The sequence below is a fragment of the Odontomachus brunneus genome, unplaced genomic scaffold (genome assembly GCF_010583005.1).
Source record: "Odontomachus brunneus isolate Ranch 3 - 2012 unplaced genomic scaffold, Obru_v1 Obru_scaffold_033, whole genome shotgun sequence".
Lineage (NCBI taxonomy): Eukaryota > Metazoa > Arthropoda > Insecta > Hymenoptera > Formicidae > Odontomachus > Odontomachus brunneus.
The window spans coordinates 490,418-513,768 of NW_022639483.1; the positions used below are offsets into that span (position 1 = coordinate 490,418).

Consider the following 23,351-nt stretch of genomic DNA (forward strand, 5'->3'; position numbering starts at 1 on the left):
ATATATATATATATATATATATATATATATATATATATATATATATATATGCACATAAGTTTTTTAAATGTAATTGTATAAAACAAACTTAGTTTGATAATGTGGACATGGAAAAAATATGTTCTAATATTTTACACAACATAAATATTTAAAAGACATCTTAGAAACATCTGAAAGAAATTCTACTTGTTTTAGATATTTTTTAAATGTCTCTCTAAAATATATTTCAGACTGTTTGGGGTATGGTACGATACCTAATTTGAAATATATTATACTATCGAAACACTCCCTGTAGCACAAAAAATCTAAATAACCTCAGGATCTCGGAACACGTGATTATATATTATCTTAACACGCTCGCTACTACGATTTTTAGAGGACTCTCCCCTCAAAGATCACCTCATATATATGTATAAATTTTTTAAACGTAATTGTATAAAACAAACTTAGTTTGATAATGTGGAAACATGATAAAACATTTTCTAGCGTCACACAGTGACGAACATGTAACACTAGTAGCGAACGTAGGAAACGGAGAAAAAGATAAATCGAGAAATATCTTTTCTCTAGAGATAATACATTTGTTACGGTTCATTTTGTAAGGAACGTATAACGCTAGTAGCAAACTGTGAAACAAAGAGAAAGAAAAATCGAGAAATATCTATCTTTCTTCTGAAAGTAACGTGTTCGCTACGGTTCATTTTGTGAACCGTCCTCATAGACTACCTTGATTTTGCTGATATAATAGACTAAAATGAACTTATCTTGTTTATGTGTATGTAGAAAAAAAATTTTCGCTATATATATGATATTCACACATATATGATATTAATTTCTCGTGAAAGTTCGATGCGTCAAACATGTGCGACGCAGATAGCGACTACTAGAAATTGTATAAGTCCGGATAGCAGAAAACGTTTGAAGGTAATTTAAAACTTCCCAAAATATCCCAAGAGTATTCAAAATGGACAGGAATTTTTGAGCTAGAATAATAGAAGAGAACGACCGTCCAATATAGTTATTCTCAACATTCCTTCCTAGTATAAAGGAAATTATATTTTCTCTTCTATTGTTCGCAGATAGCATAGAAAATTTCTGTGTCCATTTTGAATACTCTTGGGTTTCAGAATATTCTATACATATCTTAAATCATCTTGAAAAATGTTGTGCTATTCTATACATCGAAGAAATATATAATATATAAGAAATGTAAGAAATATATTCGTATAACAGAAATATTTAGTACTTTCAGGTATACGTGAATATATACGAAAGAAAAACGTTAGTCGTATCGATATATTCAGCGAAAAAAAATTTGAATTTGATGTAAACGTTGACGATCGTTATCTCCTGGCACTGTTGCGAGAGATGAAGACTTCAACAGCGCTTACAAGGTGAGATTATAATTAAACATGTGCAGTGTGAGAGAGTATGAATATTCTTATTCTTTACATATAATTCAATTGTCATCAATATTACAGTGTATGAACGATTTGTTTGAATGATTTAAACTTGTATCAACGTAACTAATTGCTTTATAATTTCGTTACTTCGCACCTTACAGTAATTCGAACACATTCACGTACACAGACCATTTATAATAGCTTTAACATGTGTGTGGTAAAATAAATTATTAGTATTTTTTAATTGTACAATCAGTTGCAAATCGGTTTTCATATTTTTATCGAGTGAACCTGCAACGTTGGAAACTTGAAGCGTTTACATGTTCGTTACGAAATAAACCGTAGTATTGCAGCTTCTTTCGATAAAAGATGTGCGAACCGACTGTACAGATTTGCTTGTAGACATTAACATGGAACTATTGCCGTCACAAATTACTGCTTAGACACAATTGAAAAACCTTAATAATTTCGTTTTATTACATGTTAAAAGAGAGAGAGCTTCTTGTGCTGTTCTGTGTACAACTTTTAGAAGAGAGACGAACACGTCGACTTTTCCTTTTATCCTTTTAGTCACGCGGTGCGAGACTTTTACAGTGTATGATACAAAGAGAGAGGGAAAAAGAGATTCAACAGCTTCAACAGGAAAGAGAGTTTCAACAGCTTGGAATATATTTAAAGCAGGTCGTATAAATCGATGCACAATCGCCCTGATACTTTCGTTACATGATGAGCGACATTTTATTTCAATACATTATACACACATTCATACACACTCATATACACACAAACACACTTCACTTATTCGTTGAATTGCAATTACAATGTTAACGTACTGATACATTTTGTCAGATAAGTGGAGGAACATTTACTTACACACGAGTTTCACTCGATGGAGTTGTCGTACTGCAAGCACTAATGAACAGTGCGTGGTACATGTTACTTATTATTTTCATTGTGTGTGTGTGTGCAATTTGCTGCGAGACTTATTATTTTTTTTCACACCAGGAATATAAAAAAAGAAAGTGTCGAAGATTATGTACGCGCTTGCGACTGTACATTTCTAAGAAGTGAGAAATAAAACAAATAGAAACATTCCAATGTGTTTCAACGAAAATTTGTGCGCCCAAAAGCGCGACGTTTACATTCTCCATCATCTCGGCTTCCTTGTGCGAATTGATCTAGATCGCGGCGCACTGGATCCAGTCCCGATGCTGAACATACCCGGGGTTGCAGGATTGAAGGCTGGCGTGCCGGATGTCCCGAAATTGATAGTCGGAGTCGGCGAGGGTGCGGTGAAATTGAAGCCCGTTGCTGCTGAAAATTCAATGCATAATTAACGTTAATAATAAGTTACATCCATAATTAACGTAAACAGATTAAAATGTTCGAACGAACAATTACACGGGCAAGAGGAAAAGAGAAAAAGGAAAATTCTCGCGGCATGAAAATTTTTAATTTTTATTCCTCGTGCCCGAAATCAATTGCAGTTTTGACGAGCCTTAATTATCCCCATGATTACATTCACATTAATCAATATTTTCACTGTTCTTCTAAGAAATCATCCGCCACAAAATCATTCTATATTTTTTTTTATACATTGATCTAAAAAAAATTGAAACTTACTCAAGGCTATCCCAAATATCCCAAGGGTATTCAAAATGGACACAGAAATTTTGGAGCTACATTGTTCTGCGAACAATAGAAGAGAACAAGCGCCTAGTATAATTTCCTTTCTAAGGAAGGTTGAAAAAAAATTATATTGGACGGTCGTTCTCTTCTATTATTCTAGATAGGTCAAAAATTCCATTTTGTCCATTTTGAATACTCTTAGGATATTTTGGAGAGTTTTAAATTATCTTCAAACGTTTTCTGCTATCGGGACTTATACAATTTCTAATAGTCGCTATCTGCGTCACACATGTTTGACGCGTTGAACTTTCATTTGTTTATTTTATTTGTTTATGTGTGATTTTATCTGTTTATGAGTGATTTTATCTGTTTATGTGTGATTTTAGTCCTTCGTGAGACATCGACGAATCACACATGTAATAAACGTGCCCAGAGAGACTTTCATGATTATATGAAATTTAAAAACGCAGCTTTAGGCAAATTAAAATCTAATCCTAATAGCCTAATCACCAATTTAGAATCACCAATACTTAATTTGTTATCATTAATTATTAATTTATCATGTATGATTGTATTAGGTGCCAAGAAGATTTGCCGTTTGTTTATTAAATAAAATAAAAATCTTATCCAACTTTAAAAGATTAGTCATTTTTACGAATAAAATGGATATCAATTCGTATTTTTTTACGCATCAACGAGGCTTCATATTTCCCTTTTAATATCTAAATTGTCTATGAGAATTTAACAGAAAATTAACAAACCTTTTGCACTAACTTAAAACCAAGATAGGCTTTCGTAATTTTGTAATTATCACAACGAGAGACAAATTGATGATGGAAACTTTATAATTTTTTTTAATTACATTTGAAGAAAATATACTGTGTTGAATTAATCATTAAATTTCCGTCATAAAATAATATAAATTTCTTATACTGATGCTGCGACAAATTTACTAGAATTTACTAGAATTTACAATACTTTATTTTTAAATTGTAATTTACATCACATAGATCCATATTAAAGCTCCTGGATACTCACCGCGGCCAAATAGGATTGTAACATCAGAAACGAGAAATGAGAAACTGAGAATTCTTGCATGCCACTTTCAAATAAAAAGATATTTATACGAAAGAACATTTCAGATCGTTTATTTGCAAAATGTTCCAAAGAGTATCCTTTTCTCTCGATAGTCGATAATAAAATAAATAAAAATGAACGTGACAAAATAATGAAGATAGGTTTAAGAAAAAAATTGCATGTCACGTTGATTTTAGAGCTATTTATAGATTATTAAGGGAATCACGTTGATTTTAGAGCTATTTATTGACTATTAAGGGAAGAGGAAAGTTTTTGGAGCATTTTTCAAATATGCTTAAGCGATTAGAAGTGTTCTTTCATACAAACATTTTTTTACTTGGAAATAGCACGCAAGTATTTTGGATATGAGTTTTCTCGCTTCTGACGTCATCAATCTAGAATTCCACAGCGAGTAACCAAGAGCTTTAATAACCATTATTTGAAATTTGCTACAGATATTCAGGTACATATTTAGAGTTAGATGTAAACTCTTTGAGCTTTGTGAGTTAAATTATGATTACAAATATGTCACATGTATTATATGACTCAATTAAGAAATTCTGATCTAATTCTAAATTCCGACCTTACTTGTCTCAATAAGACAAGTTTCAAGTAAGAACTATTAATATAGACCTTAGGGCCGATTGTTTCAACTTTTTGGTAAGCTGGTGACAGTTAAATAATGTGTCTGTTTCTATCTAATTTGAAGAAAAAAAACGGAAACAGACACATGACTTAACTGTCAAGTAGCTTACCAAGAGGTTGGAACGGTCGGCTCTTAGTGTGCATTTTGAACAAATTTTAATATTTTTCGTATTCTTCTCGCATTTTTATTTCATTATTTTATGTGATAAATAAGAGTACTATGTCATCCGCCGCTCATAAAAGATACAACCTTGACAAGTTGACAAATAAGGTCGCTGTAAAATTTTTCTTGTCTCTCTGAGTATTGATATTCTCCCAAAACTTGGTATTTTTCCCCCGATTTCCGCTGATTTTCAGGAGGCTCCACCTCGCGTTTTTCTCTTTGCCCTGTCACTATTGTTTTCAATAGTTCTCCACGTCATCCATGAAGTATTATTCCTATTAAACTTACCTGGATATCACTTAAAAAACAAAAAATGTAATAGAATCTCATGGATAACGTTGGATGGAAAATGATTAAAAACAAATATTCACAATAAAAATAAAAATTTGATAAGATATACTGCATCTTTAAAAGAAAGATTCTACAAATCTTATTTTTCTTACTTCTCTATATCCAATAGCACGATATATAAAGACATACCTGAAACTCGAACAACTCGTAAGTTGCGTGCGAGGCGACAAGACAAGGAGAAAAACACAAGACGGTGCCTTCCGAAAATCGGCCGGAAAATACATCGTTTACCGACTTTCAATCAGTGGTGATTACCTGGCTTCGTAGTCGTGGATCCAAATTGAAACGGCGCGGGCGACGCAGTAGTGGGGTTGTTGCTGCCTGCGTTGAAGTTGGACGCGAAGCCAAAGCCAGCGGCTTGTTGTTGTCCGTCCTTCTGATTGTTCCCGAAGAACATGCCGCTTGCGTTGTTGCTCGTGTTGCCGGCGTTCTCGGCGCCGAATGTCGCTAGGGACAAGTTGCCAAAGGTACCCGCCGAGGTAGAAGACATAGTCCCGAAGAGAGGTTTATTGTCACTGAAAGTGGTACCGCCGCCGCTGCCGCCGCTTGAAACGCCGAAGGTGAGATTCGCGGGATTCTGCCCGCCAAAGGCGCTCGTGTTGGCCGTGGAGGCGAAAGCCCTGCCAGCTGGTTCGCTGGTACTCGCTCCGAAGAGGGGAGTCGACGTGTTGTCAGTCGAACCGAACATATTGTTCGTACTGCCGAAAGCCGACACACTCGTGTTCTGTGGTGCGTTCGTCGTGATTGCCCCGGATGCGCTACCGAACGCAGACGTTGTGTTGTTCACGCTGCTGTCGAAGGCGGACGTAATTGCGCTGCTGGTGGAGACATTGGTGATGCCGAAGGTGGGCGCGCTTGTGGTCTGTGTCGCGCCGAACAACGACGTAGACGTGTTGCCGAATATGCTGGCGTTAGCCGTGCTGAAGGACGTCGAAGGCTTAGTCTGCCCGAAAATAGGAGCCGTGACGTTTCCGAACATTGCCGACGCAGTGGTCGAATTGTTAGTATTGACATTAGCTTTGCCGGCGAACAGATTGTTAGCAGCCGTGCTGTCTGCCGAGAGTACACTGGTCGTCGCGGGGAAGATCGACGCCGCCATGGGAGAGTTGAATATACTTGTGGTACCCGTCGTTGACGTGTTGGCGCCAAAAACCGTTTGGCTGTTGGTTGTGCTGAAGATGCTCGTTGTTGTTGTAGTTGTAACTGACGTGTTACCGAATATGGATGTGGTGGCTGGACCGAATTGCGAAGCGCTGGTCGTAAGTGTTCCAAACCGCGAAGTCGCGCTTGTCCCAAACTGCGGAGCGCTGATCGTAGGCGCTCCGAATTGCGAAGCGGTGGTCGCAGGTGTCCCAAATTGCGGCGTGGCGATTGTGGTGGTTGTTCCAAACGCGGCCACAGTATTGTTGCTCATCGCACCAAAGGCTGTGGTACCGCTGGCAATTGTAATAGGCGTAGATGTCGCACTTGTGACACTAGTGGTGCCAAACACGAATAGAGGCTTAATGACGGATGGAATAGAAGGAGCAGACGTGCCCAAAGTGAACGTAGGCGTGCTAGATAGCCCAAATGCTGGCGTAGCAGTCGTGGTCATAGTTGTAGTCGTGCTGAATGAACTATTAGTCGTAGTCACCGCCGAGTTATTCGACGTAAAACTGAAAGATTTACTCGTGTCCAACGACGACGTCGCCTGGCTATTCGCGATGTTTCCGAAAGCATTCGTGGATTGTATATTACCACCGGACTGACCCAACCCGAATATGCTTGATGACTTTGGAGGTTGCGAAGCAATACTACCTCCTCCGAAAGAGAACAACGGCATCTGTGCGGGCGCAGATGTCGTTGTCGTCGTCGCGATGCTGTTCAATACATTACTCGCGATACTAGTGAAACCGGCGATATTGGTCATGCTTATGCTGGTTGGTAATGACGTCGTTCCGGTGAACTGAGGCGGCAAGTTCGATGCCAAAGTATGCTTTGGCGTCGCAGTGGACGCAGAGAGCTTGCTGGTGGCAAAAGCAAACATAGAACTTGCCTGAGTATTCGCCGTTGACGCCGTGATGAACGAGATAGCGTTCGCGCTCGTGGTAGCAGTGTTATTCGTCTCGACCTTGCCGCTTGGCGCACTGCTGGAACTTATAGGCACGAACGCCAAGGTCGATGGCGTCTTATCAATACTAAGGAAATTGGTGAACGTTGATACAGTAGGCGTCGCGGTGGTAGCAACAGTTGACGTCTCGAGAATGCTGTTAGAAACATTGTGAGCTCCAAAGCTCGGCAACGTGCTCGATGTCACAGTTGGCGACGTTTCCGTAACCTGTTTCCCGAAAACAAACGTCGGTGGCATCGGCGTTATTGCGCTCGAAGTTGAAGACAGGTCTTTTGGTAACGACTCTGTGCTCACGGCCGTCGTCGTCGCGATTTTCGCTTGAGCGTTTATCTTAGGTTTCACGTTCGCTACTTTTGATTCCGGAGTAATTATCGTTGGCGCGTTCGATTGTGCTGACGACGCTGGATTCGGTAAGCAGAAAATCGCGGCCGGCTTTGTATCGGGTTTCGACGTGAGCGTGCCACCCGGCACTATGGCCGCAGTTGAAATCGGTGTCGTATTGACAGTGGTCGTAGTAGTCGAGGAGTTGAGAGTTGCACGACTACCGGGTTGTGAGGATGTAACGACTGGCGCGACCTCGTTCACATCTGCCTGAATCACGTCCGCTTGAATCACGACGTCTGGATTAATTCTGCTCTCCGCTGAAAACACGATAACGAAGTTAATGCTTGAGATAGTCAAACCAAGATGTTTTTATAAAGGAGTAGAGGCTTTGCCTATCTCTTTATTTATTACTTTACTTATCTATTCACTTACAAGGAAATCCACAATAGCGTTAAGTAAAAGTGTGTGAGAAGTATCAATGCCAATAAAAGCTTCCAAGATATCGATATATACTAGAATCTTAATAAATAATAAGGTAAATATGCACTATAACATCTCCATCTTGGATTTTTTCAAACTTTGTAAATTTATATATTATTACTTATTCTAAAACTCACTAGGTAAAGCCTCCTGCTAAACTATTAATTCATAGCAATATCGTGATAGCTTTTATACCGATGTTTATGTTATATGTATCCTACTGCAAATAAAATTATGCTGCTTTATCATCTCCAAATGTCACTGCGCCTTATAATTTTAACAAACAAGATAATGTTTTGCTGAGTACAAAACTTTCTACATAATCTTTCACATTTCTCTAAATATCTCCTTTTGACACTCAACTATTTTAATTTCTTCTCAAGCAACTAATTTCATAGGATACATCCGTTTGCGAAACAATTTGAACGCATTTTTTTCAAGTGTAGTGTAGCTAGTATGTACATCAAATGATAAGATTGCAAACTACTACTCACAAACCTGTGCCTGACAATTTAGATTTAAACCTTAAGATAAACCTTTAGATTTAAACTTTTAGATTTAAACTTTTAGATAAAAACTGAATAGCATTAATAAGCGTATGTGAGACACTCGGCATCACAAATGCAAGAATTCAGAAAGAAAATTTAAAAAAAAGATAAGTATCTTTATTATATTCTTATCTATCAGATAAGAATGTAATAAAGGGTCAATAATTATATCATGTATTGTTATATTAGTTTTTGTTACAATCGATTGTCACATAAGTCCGTAAGCAGTGGCTCGGAATTTTTATTATCTCATGCGTCCTCCTAACTTCATCGAAAAGATACGTTTAGTTTCACAAACGAATATATATATACTTTATATATAATATAGATAATTTAGATTCCACGATATTATAAGATATTGAAGTAATCTATTTGAACATAAAAAATCTCAATGTTATAAAAATAAATTGCAATTAATAGAGTATATTTAAAAACATAACATTTTTCAAAAATTTTAAAAACTTGTAAAGTATATCTAAAATTGTAATATTTTCAGTTGAAAAATCGAGGTACACTATTGTAGGTTTCCTTATATTTTAGCAGAATTGTACAATAATTATTTAATCAATGAAAAGTTAAATTAAGAAGTTAATAACCTTTAAGTTAAAAATTAAAATTAGACATTAAAAAAATGAATAACTTTTAACTTAACTTAATTAATTTTAAATTAGTTAACTTTTAAACTAATTATCCCAAAATGCATTATCTTTAGCTTATTAGTTTCTTTTATAAAAGTTAAAATAATTCATGAAGATTAAAATCATATTCTGAACTGTTTACAAATAAAATAAAAAGAATAAAAAATAATACCAATAGAATTTGTCTTTTCGAGTACCAGTGTTTTTTCTTATATGAAATCCTGAACACAAAACAGTTGATATTTTCTTATATATAAAAGACTATACCTTTTCATATTCTCTCACATAAATTTAATCTATGCTTAAGAAATTAATCATGTAAAAAGCATCCATGTTTTACACAATTAACTTTTAATTTTAATAATTTTTTACTTTTAAATTTAATTTTAACTTAACTTTTAATTCAGCTAGTTTTTGCTTACGTAACTCTTAATTTAACAAAGTTAAATATTTAGAGGTCATTAATATTAAACTTAATTTAAAAAAATTACTCTATTAGTGTGAAATAGATTATGATACGTACCTTTTCCCGATATCGCATCGAACATACTTTGGAGTCTCGCTTTCATACTGGTTTGCCTCATATTCCGTATATCCTCTCTTTTTATCTCCTCCACGTTGTTCTTCGCAAATGTAGCCTTTACACTGCCCTGTTCTTCTACTAGTAACTTCAACCATTCATTCCGTTCGGGTTCGTCTTTCATAAACAATTTATCCGCCAATTTAACGGACTTTGTTGGTGCAACGGTCTCGGCGTCGCCTCTAATTTCGACGCTTTTCGTATTCTTGTGGACCGTTGACACTGGTTTATTCAATTTGAATTTAGATTCATTATTAGGTGTCTTCAGTATTCCCTTCGTCAAAAGAGTTTCTTGGATTTTGTCGCAGGTGAGAGTCTCGGGACTTCTTGAGTATATTTCTTTAATTTCAGGTCTATGACTATGACTTATATCTAAGTTTTGAGACTGTGGCGAATTGAGAGAACGGGAATTACTAGACTGTGTGCTTTTCAGAGACTTGAAATGCTTCTCGAAATCGGGTGTTCCGCTGCGCGAGAAGTCAACTGTGGAGAACAAATAATATTTATAAAAATTATATACAGTCATGTAATGATATATGTAGTACACTTAGGCCCATATTAATAGCCGTTATTTGAAACTTGTCTTACGTGAGATCTGAATTTAGAGTTAGATGAGAATTTTTTTTAATTATATTACATTCACAATCGTAATTCAGTTGAAAACTCACGTCTAACTCAAAACTGAAACCTAAGCATCTCATCTGAGACGAGTTTCAAATAATACGACTATTAATACGGACTTATGATTGAGACTCTTTTATAATCTGTGGAAAAAGAAATATGTCCAAAAATATTGATCTTCAACAAAATTATAGTAGTTTAAAGGCGCCTGGGTCTAGCTTTAGTTACAAAACTGTTTATACACAATGAAATTGTGATCTCAACAGCCAAATTGAGAGTCATTGCTGTATATATATATGATGAGCTTGCGCAATAATAATATTATTAATTGTCCCTTCGCGCACAATCACATTTTTTGAACATACAGTACAATCTAAGTCCGTTAGACTCAGGCGCCTTTAAACTACTATAATTTTGTTGAAGATCAATATTTTTGGACACATTTCTTTTTTCACAGATTATAAAAGAGTCTCAATCATAAGATAATAACGCAATAAAATAAATATCTGCAGATTTGCGCTATTTTAAAATTTTTCCGGATCCTTTTTTTCTACACAGCTTGGTACTTACAGTTGTTTCAATAATTATTTGTAGGAGGTGTGCTGTTGGCTTACTGAATCGATTTTTTAAGAAAGCTGTCGAAGAGATGAGAGAAAATATGTCGGATATGATAGACTAGGCCAGGAATCAAGTATTTAGCAACTTTATAAAAATTGATGAGTGATCAGAATATTCGTTTGGGATACAACATTATATGCAAACGATTATTATTTATTATTAATAATTATCTTATTACCGTATAAGCCCGTCGATAATGATTTTAAATTTAGTGAGCGCTTTCATTCTGAAGCAAAATTGTGTCATAAATCTCATAAAGTTTACATCTATACAGATTATTTCTATGTAATATATATATGGATATTTTTCATATAGACAATGTAAATTATATAAGAAATATTGCAAATTAGGTATTAAAACATACAAGAAAAAGTAATTAAATTATAAAATAGTTATATTGCATGTATGTTTTGAGTATTAATTATAAATATAAAGTTTAAAAGAGATAACAAATCGCACGAAACTTTCATTTCATTATGTGACAAATTGATAAATTAAACTGTCTGTAGTCAAGAATCTAACCAAAGAATTTTACGGACTCCAATTTGTTTAGGAAATAATGATCATAAATTTTGACACCAAGATCATAAAGATTGAAGAAAAATTAAAATTTTTTTTATTAATCTGTTGGCAAACCATATATTCTTTAAATGACATCCATAGATAGATACCCACAAATGGAAAGACATTCATTATTCATTTTGTCTACATATAGATATAGAGTATCATAATTTTCCCAACCCTGGTCTAAACCATTTTCTGCAATTAACTATACATATGTAATAAAACGCGATAACTCACTTGCTTTCCTCTTTATACCAGAAGAAACATGGATACTGGAGCTCAAGGAGTTTAAGATATCGTAACAAGATTGCGTTTTTGTTCGTTTCTTGGCAGGTCTGATGGAAATATTCTGAGGAGAAAGTTCCTCGTCCGATTTAGAATCGTCCCTGCTGCGTTTCTGCTTGGTCTCTTCTAATACCATTTCTGTCTCCTCATCGAAGAGATCTTCCGTCCTCTGCTTCTTAGCCACATCAAAGGTAACATCTTCCCTCGACGCGTGTCGTTTCAACGATATATCTCTCAAGACCTGGACAACGCTCGTGGTTGACTTGTTGCTCGGCGCATGACGAATGTTAGACAGAAGTCTCTGCCTTTCCGGTGGAGAGTATCTTGTAACTTCTGGTGGTGCCAATCTGACTGTTACAGGCATCCTCAACTTTGTCGATTTTGTGTTCACCAAAGGAATAGGACTAACATGGAGATTAACTTTGGGGAACTGTCCTGTACCATAATGCGACTGGTGGGTTAATGTGTTCTTTGCTTCTGTAGCATACTTAGTCAGCCTTGTTGTAAGTCCCGGTGATAACACATCTGTGTACAGCCTATGATTAATAGAACAAGAATCACGCAAAGTGACCAATTTTAAGACCCCTAGCTATCCCACTGCTGTAGAAACCTTGATTGATGACATCAGAAATAGAAAAAACACATGGCAAGAATTCTTGCGTGTCATCCTCAAATAAAGATATTTGTATTGAAAGAATACTTCAGCTCTTAAGTATACTTATCAAATGCTCTATCAAAACTATCCTTTTCTCTTGACTGCCAATAAATAACTTTCAAATTAATGTGACACTCAACCTTCCTTTTAACCTTTTCTCATGATTTTGCCATATTAACTTGAACGCTATCTATTAACTGTCAAGGGAAAAGGATAGTTTTTTTGATATTTCACTTATTACGCTCATGCAATTTCATATAAATATCTTTTTATTTGAAAATGATACGCAAGATATCAAAAAATTGGCACGTGTTTTCTTACTTTTGACATCAATCCAGGTTTCAGTAACAGTAGGACCAAGAGTCTTAACTGCAAGAAATTATATAGCATTAGATCCTTGAACATAGGTAAATATATTATACAGAGAAGTTTGTACTTACTTTGGATCAATATTGTATCGTGTAGATGCCAATAGTGGCCCAGCAACTGTCTGGACTGTCTTCATGCCTGCTGGCCTAGGGCGCATCTTGGGGCTGATACTAGTACCCCAGGGAGAGCCATCAGGGCTGAACTGTGTGATATTCTCACCATGGCTCAGCTTATGACTTTGAGTATATAAAGGTGAAGTAGTCTTGGCAGGTGACAGACATATATCACCATTGCTAAAGTCATCTCTGTCGGCAGGTCGGAACACTGGTGTAGAGGTGTGCTTGCCTAAAATGAGCTGAAGCGAACGCTCGTGGTCGCCGACTGGGCAAAACCTGTGGTACGTCGTATCGGCTTGACGTGAAGCTTGATAAGTATTACGCCGGATCTGGCCCAATTGATCGATCGGGCTAAACCTGGTCGACAACGAGGACGGCGTCGGCGTCACCGAGTCCCTAGTCCTGATAGCGGCTGTGGTGTAAGAGTCGCTACTGAGCTGATAACTCTTATTATCTCTGCTGCGTCGCTTGTCCATCCTGAATGGAAAACGGTCACGGTAATAACGGCTCGCGCTATGCCAGAACTTACGCACGTATCCGCTAACGTAGCTGACTGCGGAATCCAATGCCGCGTGTAGCTCGACTATCGCCTCCCGCAGGTAGACAAGTACGTAATAAGCCTGCGGAGACACTAGGCTGTCGTTGGCGAGTAGCGAGTAGCACGCGTACACCACCAATAGCAACGACAGAACGAGCGCGAGAATCGCGCCCCAAGCGTTATAAACCAACACGCACCCGCACGTCACACAGATCAACACCACGGCAGCGCGGTTACCGAGGTTCCACATATTACTTCAAAAAAGTAACCTCCCCATATTTAAAAAGAGCACACTCACCGCAGCCGCGCGAACTTGCCGCGGGCGGGCAGACGATGAGGTCATCGATACATCGGCACTTACGATTGATCGAACGTTCCACGCGAGGAAATGGTCGCCTGAGTCGCCGTTGAGTCACACTACGCCGCGCTGTTGGAAATTGTACAATACTCTTCGACTGCGTTCCTTTTGGGCGTTCACGTGCTTTAAGCGCTTATAAGCGTCACTCTATCTTTCTTCCGCATTAAATGAGCGATAAAGATAGAATAACGCTTACAACACGTAAGCGCCCAAAAAAAACGCAGCCTCCGAGTACGCGTATTTAAGGCTTATCTACAATAGCTATAATATCGGTCGCAATAATTCGCAAATTTTATCGCAGCAATCATTGCGAATTCATCGCAATTACGAAGTGATACTAAAAACTGTTGTCTTGTGGGATTCATGTGCCAGGAAATCTCTCTATTTAGAGTTCCCTCATAGCTAATCGGCATGCACTAACCATTGGTCTACATTCGGAGATTTGACTTAAAGGACGTCTACATTGGAAGTAAATAGCAAGAAGTAGGAAGAGTAAGAAATTGACCAATCACAGTCGAATGTGAGAAGAATAATCAACTATGATTGGTCAATTCTTATTTTTACTTCTTACTTCTTACTGCTTACTTCCAATGTAGACGTCCCTTTACGCCTTAAAAATTGATCAATCATAGTAAACTATTATAATGGCTCCTGCACACAGGACGCGATAATGCTTACCGCGCGACGGAAGTCCGCACGACAGCCAATCTCATTTCACCGCACACTCCCCCCACCCAGCTTGTCTATTACTTAAATTGTCGTAGCGATTTTTTTTATATTTAATTAAGATAAATTTAAATGTATTCCAAATTTTAGAATTTTATCTTTAACAGTTTGTTTTCTATAAATTCCAAAAAATTACCCATTTTTCCTGGCCAACAAAGTAGAAACCCTCCTTAAGCAACGCAGTCAGGATGAATAGGTGGTGGCATACCGCTTCAGATTCAAAATTATCGAGAGAGGATTCACGAAAGTTTTAGAGTGTGTTTGACAATTCTCGGTTTCTAGCAGTTATAAGACATAAGAAAATTAGGAATTAGTTTTTAGTATGAAACAATAAGAATAAATAAGACGTTTAAATGTCAAGGAAAAATTAACAATCGCAGACATTTTTATATTATATCAAGGTTTATGCAACGTTGATTCAATGTTTCTCAATGTTGCTGCAATATTAATATTGTTGCAATTCAACATTCTTTCAACATTGATTCAACATTACTGTGCCGTATGAGGCTTCACATACAATCTGTGTCTGTGAGATCCAAACGAATATTGGTTTTTATTTTATTTGTACACTGTATATTTTCTACTTTTTCTATATAGAAAACAAATTTATAAACAATATAGATTTTCAATAAAGCTGTAGCAATTTAAAGTTGCCAAGATCTCGGACATTCATATTGTAATGTATGTCTAGAAAATATGATTGTTTACGAAGTGTTAATATTGGAAATGTAAAATACATTTTAAATAAAATTTTTCAATAACTTGAATGTAGAATTAATAATAAATAAAAGAATAGTATATTAAAAATAATATAAATTTTATAAAGAAACAAATTAAATATATAGAATGTCATTACGAGTATTCAGTACAGGCTAATATTTGTGACATTAAACGAAATATGAAATTCTTATTTTGCACTATTGATATTCTTATTTTGACTATTTGATATCGAATTATCGTCCCTTAATATATTATGCATGCTTCAAACTGTCACTAGAAAACAAGAATTTTATATTTCGTTCAGTTTTAGAAATATTAGCTTCTAACATTTTTAGTGATTCATACTGCAATTGGAAAAATTAGAATTATTGAAAATTCAGTCTTGTAATTTGTTTCTTTAAAGAGATTATGCAAACATAAACATAACGTAAGTTAATGAAAGTCTTTGAAACAAAGGACAGCACTGCTTTGTAAGTATAAATATCTATATATTTCCATAAGTGTTTAAACTTTAGATTCTCATTGGATTTCTCTTCACACTTTCTATTCATTTTGCTACTCTTGTAGGTCACTAAAATCGGTATCGTAAAAGCAGTGCTGTCCTGAGCGAAATACACCTCCTTGCATAGCTGCTCCAAGTCTCAGCTGACTGACATACTGCAAGACGGATTTCTTTAAAATATATGATGTTAATATGTTGTTAATTTATTGTTTTAATAAAAAAATATTCTAAAAAAATAAAAATATTGTTCTATAAAGAAAATAGTGGTCCCTATTTCCTGTTTCTCTCTCTCTCTCTCCCTCTCTACTTTCCTCTTAATACTTTTCCAATTGTAAAAGTATACAAAGAAAAGTATGTAATGATGTACTGATATTGGCTCACTCACTCATACATCCTTTTTGTCTATCTCAGTCTTCCTTCTTTTCCACCTGTCTGCTCTCTATTTTCTATTCTCATTCTCTGTCCTTCTTCTTCTTTTTCATAACTATTAGATCTGTAACTGCAAAGATTAAAAACAACACAAAGCATTCGAATTCTTCATTCTTTAGATATATTTTTCTATATTAAACGATACTTATCTGATGTGATATCCTTATCTCTTCTCTGAAAATATCACGGCACATTAAACATTATAAATATAATACCGTGTAATACCGTAAATTAATCTCATAGGCCAGTATTCATAGTCTGATCTTATATTTAAGGTCATCTTAAGTACTGTCTTAAGATGTCATGAATCAATCATAGAGCCGTATTCTCATCTTAAGACATTACTTAAGACGATCTTGAAATAAGATTCGACTATGACTACTTAACGTAATTAACTTTTTACATAAATTAACCTCTTGATATAACATGCGAACAAACTGTCACTCGTCTCTCTCTCTTTGATTGCAGGTCTAAACTCAGTGGCCCTTTCACCACAACTATTACTCGTGACAGCCGAAATTGGCACGAAACGTATGAAGTACAACTTCAACTGATCGGCATTAATTGTATTGATCAAAATTGTTTGTATAATTTTTGTATAATTTTTGGTCTTTACCCTCGACTGTGTTACGACGAAATAAACTCCTTAACAGCTCCTTCATTTAGATTGCTATCATATCTCATGATATTTTTATATACATAATTTATGGATCCCTAATGACTTATTCCAATGTCTTTAAAGGCCTAACTCTCATTCACTGTCTAATATTTTACTATTAAACTTTCTCCAGCATTTTCAGACATCAATCCTTTTTGTTCTAAATGCTTCACCATATCTTGCAGAAATGCGATACGTTTAAGCAACTTCCGTTTTTGGCGATGGAGTTTGTGAATTTGTTTCTGTTTCTTAGCATTGTTCCGTTTCACAAATTCAATTATCCATTTAGCTTTCCTGGGAGTTGCGACGTCAGAAACACAAATTTCAGATATAAAGCGTGGTTCTGCACTTATGCGTTTTTTTGGAGTGCATATATACTCTTGTTTGAAGCCTGAAATTAAAAAGAGCATGTTATACATTATGTAGACATTAATTTTTTCATTTCAATTTCTTCAATTCCCAACAAAAAAAAACAAACATTGATGTTTGTGTACAATTTCTCACATTCCATATTTTCATTTCCAGTTATTAGGATTTTATTAATATTACAACTGTAACAAGTACCTTCAGTGTCATCATAAATTTTATTGTTATTCCTATTTTTTCCTGTTGATACATATGATATATTGTCATTATCTTTGGGTTTTGCGATTTCCTTTAACAATGTAGATGGTTGACTCTTCATTTCTACATCTACAATTGTAGCAGGCTCATTGTTCATGTCATTGCTGATCATCTTTTCTTCAGATAATATATTTTCCAAATCCCCAATATCTTGATATTTGACAGCTTCATCGCTGATGTACACTTGTTGGATATTTGTACTGATATTGGGTACTGATATTGAAGGAACTGCTCCTGGAAGTAGCCAGTTTCCAACATACTTCCCAAGTGCTTCTTTTTTCCTGTAGTCTTCATCCTTGAAGTGCCATGAACAAATGTACACTTTTGAGACATCATCAGCTTCAGATAACTTACAGACATTTAACCATTTTGAGCGAAGTTGTCGTTCCTTTGGAAATCTAAAATAACATTTTATTTTTTTGCACTGAGAAAAGCGAAATTTCACTCGAATAGTTGCTTCCTTACCTGTGTAAACTGATATTTTTATTTGCATCTGCTTTTTTTTCGCATAAATAGCATCTCCGGGTACTCATGTTTATAGTACGGTATATATAACCTATTATATGCAACTGAATATACAATATATTTTATTTTCCCATTGGCGGATATGATCTATCTAACGTATGCGCATAACGTTCACAATACACTCAGAAAGAGAGAGAAATATATATTCCCGCACCGTGGTTCTGGGACCGGACTTCTCTTTCATGTAGCGATATAGGCCGCGTTCAGTTTCACGTATAGCGCGCATTTACCTACAGTTCATGTCACGTATACTGTAGGGAATGCACGCATAATATGTGAAACGGAACGCAATCATAATAGTATTACATATATGATTCTCAGGATCGCTATTCCGTTTCCCACGTATCGACAGTTATCAAATCGATAGGCGTCGTTGCGCAGTTTTTCCACGGTATAAAAAAGCTGCGCAACAACACCTACCGACACATGGATAACGGAATAGCGACCCTGGGTGCAAACTAGAGATGCCCGATTCTGAATCGTTCGATTCTTTCCCCAAAAATAGGCTTATTCGTGTTGTTGCACTCTTCGCACTTTTCGTATTTAAAACTAGACAGAAGTATATTGGAATGTTTCAAAGAAGCAAAAACGAGACAATCAACTCGATTCTTTCTTCCAAGCGTCTGATTAGGCGTCCAGCTCTTTTTAAAAGCAAAAATTATTAAACATGCAAGCAGCACGAATAATCCTTTTTCCCTTAATTTGTTAGGGAAAGAATCGAATCGATTAAGAATCGGGCATCTCTAGTGCAAACCTATGCAGCGGAATAGCGGAGCGCGGAACGAGAGCGGAACCAATCACGAGCGTCCCACAGTTTTCGCTCGTGATTGGTTCCGCTCACGTTCCGCGCTATGTTATTCCGCTGCATGGGTTTGCACCTTTACGACCTTATGGCTCCTGCACACAGGACGCGGTGATGCTTGCCGCGCGGCGAAAGCTACGCGACAGCCAATTAATATGTTGTTTTTCCGTAAGAGTTAGAAGATTATTACGGAAAGCAGCATATTGATTGACTGTCGCGTGGACTTCCGCCGCGCGGCAAGCATTACTGTCCTGTATGCAGAAGTCAATACCCTTGCATAAAGGCGTAATGCACAACGTATAAAAAAATTGACTAAATAGAGTCCTTCATTTTCATTCTAGCAATAGAAATTAGGACTTTAATTGGTTCATTTTCTTAGGCGTTGTATATTATGCCTTTATGCAAGAATGTATGCTTCCCGCTTTACGTGATCGCTGCCCTAGATGAATCTAATCGCAGTCTAGTATAAACGCACGACTCGTGTTGGATTTACATACGTACATTTAGGCACCAATTATAAATATTTTCACGTGCACTCAATCTTATTTATCAATCGTGTAATTTTTCCCCTAGTATGAGACAATGAAAAATGAATAATTATGCAACACTTGAAGGCAATTGTAAATCTATTTCACCTACGTAAACTTGTGAAAAGTGAATATCTCAGTATATTTTCAAGGTTAGATTTTTCACAGGCTTGCCTAGGGGAAAAGATTCTCGACTCCTAGCTCTTTGCTTATCTAATCCTTTGTTTGAGCTGGCTTCAGTGGAAGTCGCTAGAATTCGAGCGGCGACACGAGCGATTCGGTCGATTCGCATTGGTGAGTTGGATCAGTGCTTCATAGTTCGCGTGACGGATAGGCTGTGAACGGGAAAGCGGGAAAACTCGAGCGGATGCGGATCCGCACGAATGTTCGGTGGGGCGACACGCGGCTCGCCTACGCCGCCTTTGATGTACAGCACTGCGGCCAGTACAAAATGGTCGACGTGCCTTGACCGTGTCGCACGGGTAGGCGATGCGAGACTGCGTTACCCCGCGCGAGCGAGCTGCAGTGGAGTCGACGGCGACGCGTATGCGACATTAAATGGCTATCGCGGGATAATCGCGCCTTGGGTACGTATCTGTCGCGGGTTGCGCGTGGTATCGACGGGAGATCGCGATCGCGGCCGATCCACCTGTCAATACGGACTCTCGCTTTCTCTCTCTTTCTCTCTCTCTTTCTTTCTCTGCACGGCACACAAAGTGCGCGCCTCGAAGCGCGTTGAACGCGCGCGTAAACGATCGCGTCGTCGCGTCTGGCTTTTCGGCTCGGTTTCCTCGCGATTCGCGTATCTTGGCGTTGGCGAACGCCGCGGAAAAGGAGTCGGCGCGCGTCTCCCCAGTTGAGAGAGAAACGTTCCCACGGTGTGCGCGGCGGCCGAAAAAGAGGCGTCGCGCCGCGCCGCGGTCTCGCTTGACGACGACGTTGTCGCTCAGGTGATTTTCTGACTGTTGCAGTCTGCGGTTTGTCGAGCTGAGAGCGAACGTGAGTGCGCCGTGAGTATTCCGGGAGGCACGTGAAAACGATGGAGAAGCGGCAAGAGGTGCTCGCCCCGTTTTCCTCCGGTGAGTCTCCGCGTTGTCCGTAGACTCGCCTCTGCTTTCTCTGTCTGTCGTAAGAAAGAAAGTGCGTGGGGGTGCAGGTGTTTGTTGTGTAGGCGAGTGCATTGTATTTATCGCCAGTCAAACTCGTCCTTATTCACAAAGTATCTTATTCGGCGTGCATGCACAAAAGATATTAGGCGAAAAACTTAAATGTTTTGAAAAGGACGACAGGTCGGTTGCTTAAGAGCTCGTTATGAAGTGAGCCAGGATGTCTTACATCCTGTGCTTACATAGAAAATTACATAGAAAAAATATCTGTTGTGTGTCTCACAAGTTTCCTCCAGTCCTATCTTAAACAATGATAAGAATAATCTAGTAGCCATTATGTCATAGTCTTAAAATATACAATACATGGAACATCTACCGCTGCAAGTATTTCCCTATTGGACAAAGGATATTGTGCTGGGTGTGACTGAATGAAGATGATTATTTTATTGTAGGAGACAGCACTTATCAGAAATGAATGAACGAATGATAAGCAAAGTATTAGATGATGTGAAATGAATGACAAGTAAAATGTAGGAAGAAATAAATGTGGCGGTGTGCTAGAGTGGGATGCGTCTTATATTTACACATATTTGTGAGCTTCATGCATATATATATATATATATGTATGTATGTATGCATGAAGCTCACAAATGTATATATATATACATATATATATATAGTTCACACACATATATATATGTATGTATATATGTATACATACATACATACATATATATGTCATTGCTATTTATGTCTGAATAGAAACAAAAGAATGTTCCTGCAGTGATCAATACCAAATCAAGCTGAGAGGCATTCTCTGGATTCTAAAATACACACATTGTGTCAATTTTATATTGCTTATTAATAGCACATTAGATTATCTCGGTTAAGAAACATTTCCGGGAAAAAAAGGCTGAGCGTAGTTAAATTATCGTTATGTCGTCGGTGCGCTCTTTACTTTAGAATTCATTTTGTTTTAAGTATATTTTAGGAACTATAACGTGTGGGAAGGTCAAGCTTGCGGAAAATTTGGTTTTCTTTTCATTACGTTTATATTTTACCCTCGCACGCGAGCGAAGTCAGCATCTCTCGACAAGCGTCTGACCCGTGTTGAATTTTCGCCGGCATTTAGCGTTAAAGCGACAGTATCAACGCTAAATGGCGCGGTAAAATGTTTCGCCGCGACATTCTATTACGGAAATTCCATCGCGGAGTATCGCAGTTATCTAATAAACGGTAACGGTAATGTTTAACTCCGCACCGGGTGTAACCACACGGAAAAATAATACAACTGGTCTGCAACATTTTAACGAAAAAAGAGGAGGAGAAAGAAAAAAGAGGGATACGAAAATCGACGTGGCGTTTAAGAGAGGCATTGAAACTTTCCCTGAGACGCGCGAGGAAAAGCAATGCGCACCGTTATTCCTTAGTAAACGCGAAATTCTGTTCCGTCATCGACGAGATTATTACCGTAAACGCTATAAGGCTTCCCACTGCACAAGTCGATAAGTATCGCTTATGTGCGAGATCCCGTCGCGCAGAAGGAGAAAGAGGAGGATGAGGAGGAGGAGTGGAAGGAGGAGGAGGAAGCTCTCTCGCGATGAAAGGACAATCATTTCGGGGACCGCTGGCGTTCCACCGCGAAAATCATTACCGCCGGGACATTTAATAATAACGCCGATAATATCGACTCGCGGAGTGTGTGTCGCCCCGCGCGGCCTACATTCAAATGCCAGCTGGAGCGTGAAATACAGTCGCGTCTCTCTCGCGGATTGCCCCTGGTAACCGATGACGCTCGAAGGGTTGTTGTTTGCGTCGGCGATCGCGAAACCTTTCCGCGGCGCGGCAAGGAGGCGGACAGAAAACTGTCAGACAAAGGGGCGGCAAGCGCGTGCCGTTGAGACACATTATTGGAACATTTGCGTGCAAGACGAAACGCTTATCGGCGAATTGAAGTATCTGGTTACTTATTGTGCGCCTAGACGCAGACACACGCTCGCATTCATGCACCTCTCGCACTCCGCGTTGCTAATGCGACCATCAGATTTCGTGTTTTATTCGCCTCATACCAGAGAAATTTTATGCAACGCCATTTCCGATGGCTGAGAATCGGGCGGTCGCAGCGTTGAGTGCCTGATAAAAGACACAGGGACATTGTTTTCGAGTAGACTACCTCGAGTAGACTAAAGCAAGTGTGGACTTCATCTCGAGTGAATCTCGACGTGAGATTCCGACCGGTTCCTCTCTTTCTTCCTCATCACCACAACTGTCGACTGATCGATACCTGTTCTCGGCGAATTCTGCGTCCTCTTTCATAACAAGAAAGTCGCGAAAAGCTCATTAAACTCAAGTTAACGTTAACCGACCGTGACGAGGTAAACATCGTTCGCACAAGCATTTAGTGTGACAAAAGTGTAAGGATTCCTGGGAGAGTGTTCATGACAGCCCCGAACGAAGATATCCGGATGTGGCGTTTGAGGGATTGCTTTCGGGGCAATCCGCGCAACTTTCTCCGGGGGTGGAAAGATACAAATCTGACAAGAATTGCCGACATCGGCGGCGGCGACGGTAGGGTGGTGATGGTGGAGGAGGAGGAGGCAGCAGCAGCGAGTTGAAGGTTGGCGACGGGTTACAGGGTCGGGGGTGCCGAGAGAGTCAAG

The 23,351-nt window shown here is 38.0% G+C and overlaps 3 protein-coding genes and 1 long non-coding RNA gene across 12 annotated transcripts in view; 2 read left to right on the forward strand and 2 right to left on the reverse strand.

The window, feature by feature from the left end:
• LOC116843580 overlaps window positions 1-2,495 on the forward strand; it is a 4,143-nt gene extending 1,648 nt beyond the window's left edge. Inside the window, exon 2 of the long non-coding RNA XR_004377898.1 lies at window positions 784-2,495. This is a non-coding gene — a long non-coding RNA (uncharacterized LOC116843580). The remainder of the gene's footprint in view (window positions 1-783) is intronic.
• Window positions 2,050-14,313, reverse strand: LOC116843578 (nuclear pore complex protein DDB_G0274915). 4 transcript variants are annotated; one of them, XM_032814048.1, is made up of 6 exons: window positions 14,076-14,313; window positions 13,132-13,653; window positions 11,989-12,572; window positions 9,892-10,431; window positions 5,524-8,019; window positions 2,050-2,717 (listed from the first exon to the last, which is right to left on the reverse strand). In XM_032814048.1, exons 2-6 carry the CDS (start codon window positions 13,650-13,652, stop codon window positions 2,554-2,556), a joined length of 4,305 nt encoding a protein of 1,434 aa, XP_032669939.1. In that variant the 5' UTR covers window position 13,653; window positions 14,076-14,313; the 3' UTR covers window positions 2,050-2,553. The 4 variants fall into 4 exon arrangements, with proteins under 4 accessions (XP_032669939.1, XP_032669940.1, XP_032669938.1 ...); XM_032814049.1 differs by having other exon boundaries at window positions 14,013-14,313; XM_032814047.1 differs by lacking the exon at window positions 14,076-14,313 and having other exon boundaries at window positions 2,050-2,714; window positions 13,132-14,066.
• Window positions 14,314-15,290: 977 nt separating this feature from the next.
• LOC116843559 lies at window positions 15,291-18,441 on the reverse strand. The gene is made up of 3 exons (XM_032814027.1): window positions 18,197-18,441; window positions 17,672-18,129; window positions 15,291-17,498 (listed from the first exon to the last, which is right to left on the reverse strand). Exons 1-3 carry the CDS (start codon window positions 18,262-18,264, stop codon window positions 17,212-17,214), a joined length of 813 nt encoding a protein of 270 aa, XP_032669918.1. The 5' UTR covers window positions 18,265-18,441; the 3' UTR covers window positions 15,291-17,211.
• A 1,456-nt stretch (window positions 18,442-19,897) lies between these two features.
• Window positions 19,898-23,351, forward strand: part of LOC116843447 (rho guanine nucleotide exchange factor 18-like) — a 20,367-nt gene continuing 16,913 nt past the window's right edge. For 3 of the 6 annotated variants that reach the window (XM_032813840.1, XM_032813844.1, XM_032813842.1), the window contains exons 1-2: window positions 19,900-20,172; window positions 20,557-20,664. In XM_032813840.1, the coding sequence (XP_032669731.1) occupies window positions 20,625-20,664 (40 nt within the window). In that variant the 5' untranslated portion in view covers window positions 19,900-20,172; window positions 20,557-20,624. Of the gene's footprint in view, window positions 20,173-20,556; window positions 20,665-23,351 lie in introns of all 6 variants that reach the window. The other 3 variants (XM_032813845.1, XM_032813843.1, XM_032813846.1) reach the window with 3 other exon arrangements.